Source organism: Lagopus leucura, unplaced genomic scaffold, assembly GCF_019238085.1.
Source record: "Lagopus leucura isolate 7727_CA_CO unplaced genomic scaffold, USGS_WTPT01 189-0_obj-0_obj, whole genome shotgun sequence".
Classification (NCBI taxonomy): Eukaryota; Metazoa; Chordata; class Aves; order Galliformes; family Phasianidae; genus Lagopus; species Lagopus leucura.
The window spans coordinates 116,527-122,630 of NW_024966653.1; the positions used below are offsets into that span (position 1 = coordinate 116,527).

Genomic DNA, 6,104 nt, shown 5'->3' on the forward strand with positions numbered 1-6,104 from the left:
CATGCGCTGGGTACCATGCTTTGGGCACCAGGTACCATGCTTTGGGCTCCAGGTACCATGCACTGAGCATTGGGTACCATGCACCAGCTACCATGCACCATGCACTGGGTCGCATCCCCAGATAACCCCACCTAGGTGGCTTGGAGGTGGCTGCATGCCCACAGCATCACTGCTGAGGCCTGCAGTGCCGTGGGTGCAACCTGCTGCTCTGTGGGACCCCGTTGTTGTGTACGTGGGGTGCAGGTGGGACCCTGCAATCCAAATCAGCACAAAGGCAGTTTGGAGACGGCAGGATCTGGTCAAGAAATGTATGGATGTGGCACTGAGGGACACGGCTGCTGGGCATGGCAGTTGGATCTGATGATCTTGGAAGTCTTTTCCAACCTTAGTTGGTTCTGTGATTCTGTGGCAGAGCTGCTTGCGTCAGGAGGCTCCACAAAGAATAGCAGAGATGTCCAGGCCCATGAAAACTTCTTTATTTTGCTTCATGAGCGTCCCCCCATCCCCATCACTTCTTCCTCTCCTCCCTCTCCCTCCACAGGGCCCGGACCAACTCGCCCATCAGCCTCCAGAACTCTTCAAACGTCAGCTCCTGGTCCGTGCTCACATCCAGCGTCCGCATCTGCTCCTCCAGGGAGGGGACATCCTAAAGGGAGGGCATGGGGACAGATGGCCACCACTACCAGGGGACACCTCTGTCCCCATAGGGGGATGACACGAGGGGCAGCACCACAGCCCAGACCGAGGAAACAAGAGGGGCGGATGGACAGATGGACGCTGTCAGTCCCCCCCCCCCAGCACAGAAGCACGCGGCCCCTTCACCTGCAGCACCTCAGCCCTTCTGGGATGCTTTCAGTTTTGCTTTTCCACTCTCACAGATCCCCAGACGCAGGGAACAGCCCCACAGCTCAAAGTGTCCCCACGGAGACCAGGACCCCCCACCGCCAGCCCTCCGCAGCCCATCTTCACCTTCATCACGTTGGGCAGCTGCAGCCGTAGCAGCTCCTGGAACGCGGTGGCTGTCATTGTCCCCATTCGACCCTCCTTCCTCGTGTGGGAGACGAACACGGTGACGATGGTCTCGATGGCCGTCTCCACTGGGGTCAGCTCAGCTGCAGCCATGGGGGCTGCGGGGAGAGGAGCGTCCTGGGGGGAGGGGGTGATGCCCAGTGGGACGCGAGGACCCCCACCATTCCCAGCATAAGGTGCAGCGAATTTGAGTGGCCTCAGCCCTGCAGAAGTGGGGGCTGCCTTTCTACACCGCAGGGATGAAACCCCCCCCCCCCCCCCCACAGCCATCATGTGCCACGGGGGAGGGCAGCTGACACCCGGAAGGGGACGGTGGCACCGCGGGGCCTCACGGCCGTTGCCAGAGGGTGAGGATGGGGGCGGTGATCCCACTTACCCCACTCAACTGCAGCCCCCCAGCGGGGTCTTATAGTGGTAGATTGCAGTGCGCGGTCCCTCACCTCCCCCCCCCCCCCCCTCAGGCGGGGCTTCCGTTGGGTTTCCCGTTGCAGACGCCGCCCGGCAGCAGCTTCCCGTCCCCTCCCCGCACAGCAGCAGCGCTCCGTGCACAGCCAGCACCGTGCAGTGGGGACATGGGATGGGTTATGGGATGAACCACGGGGTCCCAGGGCACACTCGCTGCACTGAGCCACCCAGATGGTTGTAGGGTGCAAGGTGTGTACCTCCCCCCCTTCCCCCCCCTTCCCCAGTGCTTCCCAGGCTCTGTTTTGCTATAGAAATGGGGACACACATGGGATGGCAACGCTGTCCCCTTTGTCCCTTTCATCCCATAACAGTTTGTCCCAGCTGCGAAGCCTGGGCTGGGATCACCCTTCTCCAAGTGAGAGTTGTGACTCACCGCCGGCTGACATCACCCCTATTAATAGTGGGCTTTGTGAAAATTAATTAATCCAAATTAATTAGGAGGTTGGAACTGCCCGAGCGCTCCTCTGTAATCGCGGTGTACAGCAGCCCCAGCACGGCTCCGCTGCGGCACAGCCATTCCCACGGCGCCCTGAGCCTTCCCCATGGCACAGCACTGGTGGCACGGGATGGAGGGGACACAGGGACCCTCCCCAGCAGCAGCACAGCATCCTCTTAACTGCTGTCCACCCTTGGTCCCTACCAGAGCAGAGGTTTTTGGGGTGTCCCCAAGGCCAGGTGACACCGAGTGTGACAATGAGCAAGGACAGGGCAAGCACCCCCACCACTGCAGTGCATGGATGCAGGGACGTCCCTTTGGGGACCCCACAGCCACCCGTTTTGGGGAGCTGGAGCAGAGCGCAGGGCAGTGTCACCAACCCTGACGCACTCTTTCCACCCATCCATGGGGACAGGGTGACTCCAGCAGCAGGCAGCCCATCCCCACCCTCACACCCGTCACACCAGCTCACGGGGCAGGAATTGCCTTCCTGCACTCCATCCGGTCCGTCCCCATCCCGGGGTGACAGGGGGACGGGGACAGCCCTTCCGCTGAGCCCCACGTCAGGGGACCGAGATGGGAAACCGCCGGGGTGAGTCAGGCTCGGAAGGGACGGGGACAAATTGGGGGTGAGTCAGCGCCCCAAAGCCAGGCGGGCCGTGACTCGTCACCCCTGGAATTTGGGGTGCCAGGATGGGGTGAGGAGGGAGCGGACGCTGCATGGCCCCAGGAGGGGACATGTAGGGAGTGGTGGCTTCAGGGTCCCCAACGCTATCAGGACGAGTGAGCATCGCAGGGACTGCAGGTCCTGGGGTGAAAGCTTGGGGTCAGATGTGGGGTCGGTGCCCACCACCACATCCTGGTGCTGTTCCAGCCCGTCCTGCTCCACCAGGGAGGGTGACTGCAGGCTGTGACACCGTCCCAAACTCATCGCCCACCCCATCCATTGAGGTGATGGGATAAGGCCACCAGACCACGTGCCACCGCCATGTCCCCAACCACGGCACAGCGCACACCCAGCAGCTTCTCCTCTCCCAGACTCCAGAGATGGAAAAGCCTCTTCCAAGCTCCGGCGATGGATCGGAGAGACAAGATCAAGCCCAGCCCCGGCACCAGCAGCAACTGGAGCAACTGGTTTAGCTGGGTCAAAGTGGAGCACGGGAGTCGCAGAGGCTGAAACCTGTTCCAGGCTGTGTGTAAACCTCCTGGCACGTCCCTCGCTGCTCCCAGTTTGGTAAGAGCTGTTCCGGGGAGCTGCCAGTGCGGACAGGCCGGGTGGCACCCGGTCCCATTGCTTGGACAGACTCCCCCTCCGATGTGATTTTGGGTTCGTGGCTCCAACCCAGCTCACCATTCAGGGAACACCCGAGCATTTCCTGCTCTCAGGAAGGTTTGGGGTTTGATAAAAGCGGGGCAGAGCCCAGCTGAGCTCAACGCAGTGATGGGAGCTGTATGGCCACCGCCTGGCTCCCGTCACCCACCCGTGCCAAAGGCTGCAAGGGATCGGGGTTATTTTTACACCCAGGGCAATCCTGCAGCAGCTGTGCAGGCCATGCAGTGCCAGGGTCAGGCAGTCCCGGAAGGGGCGGCCGCATTCTGCCCACTGCTGAGACGGGGACGAAGGTGCCACCGCCGCCAACCTCCCCCCATAGCGACACGTGAGTGACACCGGGGTCTGCTCCCCACTCTGGGCTGCACACAGCCTTCCCCCAATGCCCTGGGCTCTGCTCCTGCCCCATGCTGGCTGCTGGGTCCTAATGGAAAAAAGGCAGCGTGTCGTGGAGCGACGCAGTGCCTGTGTTTTCCCCCAGGATCACCCTCTCCATCCAGACCATCCAAACAGTTCCATCTGGGTTCCTCACCTCCATCCAGACCTCCTCTGTAGCCACTCGAGCTATTCCAGCTGCAGGCCAGCAGCAGAGCCCCCAGAATCCTGCAATTCACCCCAAATCCAACCCCCTTCCCCCCCCCCCCCATCTCTTCATCCCCAGGACAGGCTCAGGACCCCCATGGGATCAGGGTGGCACAGTTAGGGGGATGTTGGCTTTTGGGGGTCCCCACGCCGCAGCATTTCTCAGCCACAGGGACAGGAAGTGCGGAAAGTGGAAACGAAGGGAGCAGGATATAATTAGCCCCAAATTAGGGTTGGAATCTGGGATAAAGAGTCCGGCACCACCCAGCTCTTGTGAAAACACCACAGCCCAGCAGCCAGAGGCCCCCTGCATCGGGGACGGCCCAGGCTGCCCCGGTTTGGGGGCTCAGCACCACTCTGGGAAGGGGGGAGGACATCCAGGGATGGGGAGGAGCAGCGGGCACGGCCGGGTGGCGCGGATGCTGGGTGGTAACGAGAGCCAGGATTATCAGCAAGGCCAGGAATCTGGTTTCTTTAGCCGTACCGTTGCTGAGGCAACCTTCGGGCAGGGATTGTGGGGCTTTTTTAATGGGACAAGGGCCTTTCTGTGAGCAGGGAGCGGGGGGACCGCGCTGCGTCACCCGATAGCCCCCGCCAGTTCCCCCCGCCGGCATCGAGGACACCGGATACCCGCATGCATCAGCCACCAAGGAGGGATGGGGCCGGATCCATCCCGCACCACAGCGCTGACAGATGGGGGATGCCCAATGGGTCACACTCGGGGTCACGGTTTGACCCAGAGCCGGCCCACCCCATCCCCAGCATCCCACTGCTGCTCATCCCAAGGGACCGCAGAGGTGGCAAAAAGGGATGTGTGAGGTTACGGGGGAGACGCAGAGCACCCCGAAGCGCCCCATAAGCACTGCAAGGGCTGGAAGTGCTCCTCCAGGTGCGGGGTGAGCAGCGGGGCCACAGGGGTGTCCCCACCTCCCAAGCCCAGCGAAGGCAGCGCGGGGCGTCCCAACGGTGCCAGCCCGGCTGTCCAGCCCTGGTATCGGATCCTCCCGGAGGGAGGGGGCCTGGAGCTTATTTAACATCCCTGGGCAGCCCAGCCCAGCACTTGGCACGGCGGGGAGCTCAGGTGAGCACCGGGTGACGGAGGGACCGCGGGTACCCACCATGGTTTGATACCATCAAGGGGGTTCACAGCAGCAGCGCCCCATTAAAAAAGGGGGGGAGGAGGGAGCGGGGCACCCCACAGCCTCGCTGATGGCGTTCTGCATGGCTTCTGGTTGGGGGGTGCAGGGTGGGGAGGGGGTGCAGGTGCTTGCAGGATGGGGCTGGGGGGAGAACTGCGATCCAAGGCTGGCCCTGTAACACAGCGGGTGCCTCCCGCAGCCGGAGCCATGGCATCGCAGCTGGAAGGGGCCATGGAGACGCTCATCAACGTCTTCCACCACTACTCGGGCAAAGAGGGGGATAAGTACAAGCTGAGCAAGAAGGAGCTGAAGGAGCTGCTGCAGAGCGAGCTGGGCTGCTTCCTGGAGGTAGGAGCTGTGCTGGGGGACACACGGGGCGTCCCAGCGGGCTGCCAGCCCCCGGGGCTCACCCCTGTTGTCCTGTCCCCTCCCCAGACCCAGAAGGACACGGGGGCTGTGGAGAAGATCATGCAGGATCTGGACGAGAACGGCGACGGGGAGGTGGACTTCCAGGAGTACGTGGTTCTGGTGGCCGCCCTCACCGTGGCCTGCAACACTTTCTTCTGGGAGAACGCCTGAGCCGGGCTCCAGCTCCACAGCACCCAACCACGGCACCCCCAAAAGCAGAGCCCCCCCACCCCACCCCACATGTCCACCCTTTGCTCCTCGTGCACCCGGGGGTCCTGCAGGGACCTGGCTAAGCAATAAAGGCATCGATCCCACCAGCAGCGTTGTGTCAGCTCCCTCATCCCCAGGGAAAAGGGGGGATGTCTGCTCTGGGCTCATCCACGGGCCCATATTGGGGCTGAGCACTACTGGGAAGGTGACCCCGGCCCCGCATGGGGGGTGAGCTGCGGGGGGGGGGGGCTAAGGGGCGTCGCTCCCATGGAGACACGGCGCGGCACGGCGCCGGGCGGGGCGGGAGGAACCGGTTCTGATCTCGCACTGAACAGCGCAGGGCCGCCAGCGCCATCGTCTGCCAGGCCGCGGCCTGCCTCAGGGCCTCGCAACGCCCACAGGCTCAACCGGGCCACGGAAGCGGATGGAGGCACCGTCAGGCCTTCCAGAACGTCTCGGCCTAACCGCACCGCGCTGCCCCGGCCCCGCCGCGGGGTTCAGCGCC

At 63.3% G+C, this 6,104-nt stretch overlaps 2 protein-coding genes across 4 annotated transcripts; one reads left to right on the top strand and one right to left on the bottom strand.

Moving 5' to 3' along the window:
• Positions 1 to 65: 65 nt before the first annotated feature.
• S100A13 (S100 calcium binding protein A13) lies at positions 66 to 1,495 on the bottom strand. Of its 3 annotated transcripts, none has more exons than XM_042893368.1 (3): positions 1,406 to 1,469; positions 964 to 1,127; positions 66 to 646 (listed from the first exon to the last, which is right to left on the bottom strand). In XM_042893368.1, exons 2-3 carry the CDS (start codon positions 1,120 to 1,122, stop codon positions 509 to 511), a joined length of 297 nt encoding a protein of 98 aa, XP_042749302.1. In that variant the 5' UTR covers positions 1,123 to 1,127; positions 1,406 to 1,469; the 3' UTR covers positions 66 to 508. The 3 variants fall into 3 exon arrangements, with proteins under 3 accessions (XP_042749302.1, XP_042749301.1, XP_042749303.1); XM_042893367.1 differs by having other exon boundaries at positions 451 to 646; positions 964 to 1,146; positions 1,406 to 1,495; XM_042893369.1 differs by having other exon boundaries at positions 468 to 646; positions 970 to 1,146; positions 1,406 to 1,495.
• A 1,776-nt stretch (positions 1,496 to 3,271) lies between these two features.
• Positions 3,272 to 5,668, top strand: S100A1 (S100 calcium binding protein A1). The gene is made up of 3 exons (XM_042893364.1): positions 3,272 to 3,588; positions 5,181 to 5,329; positions 5,417 to 5,668. Exons 1-3 carry the CDS (start codon positions 3,372 to 3,374, stop codon positions 5,558 to 5,560), a joined length of 510 nt encoding a protein of 169 aa, XP_042749298.1. The 5' UTR covers positions 3,272 to 3,371; the 3' UTR covers positions 5,561 to 5,668.
• Positions 5,669 to 6,104: the final 436 nt, after the last annotated feature.

What these genes read in the sequence shown, in the direction of transcription:
- S100A1 (XM_042893364.1), top strand. Translation starts at nt 3,372, where the DNA reads ATGGGAGCTGTATGGCCACCGCCTGGCTCCCGTCACCCACCCGTGCCA. An exon ending in ACCTCCCCCCATAGCGACAC is followed by an intron (nt 3,589 to 5,180) that starts GTGAGTGACACC and finishes TGCCTCCCGCAG; the next exon opens with CCGGAGCCATGGCATCGCAG. An exon ending in AGCTGGGCTGCTTCCTGGAG is followed by an intron (nt 5,330 to 5,416) that starts GTAGGAGCTGTG and finishes TCCCCTCCCCAG; the next exon opens with ACCCAGAAGGACACGGGGGC.
- S100A13 (XM_042893368.1), bottom strand. Translation starts at nt 1,122, where the DNA reads ATGGCTGCAGCTGAGCTGACCCCAGTGGAGACGGCCATCGAGACCATC. An exon ending in CCAACGTGATGAAGGTGAAG is followed by an intron (nt 647 to 963) that starts ATGGGCTGCGGA and finishes CCCTCCCTTTAG; the next exon opens with GATGTCCCCTCCCTGGAGGA.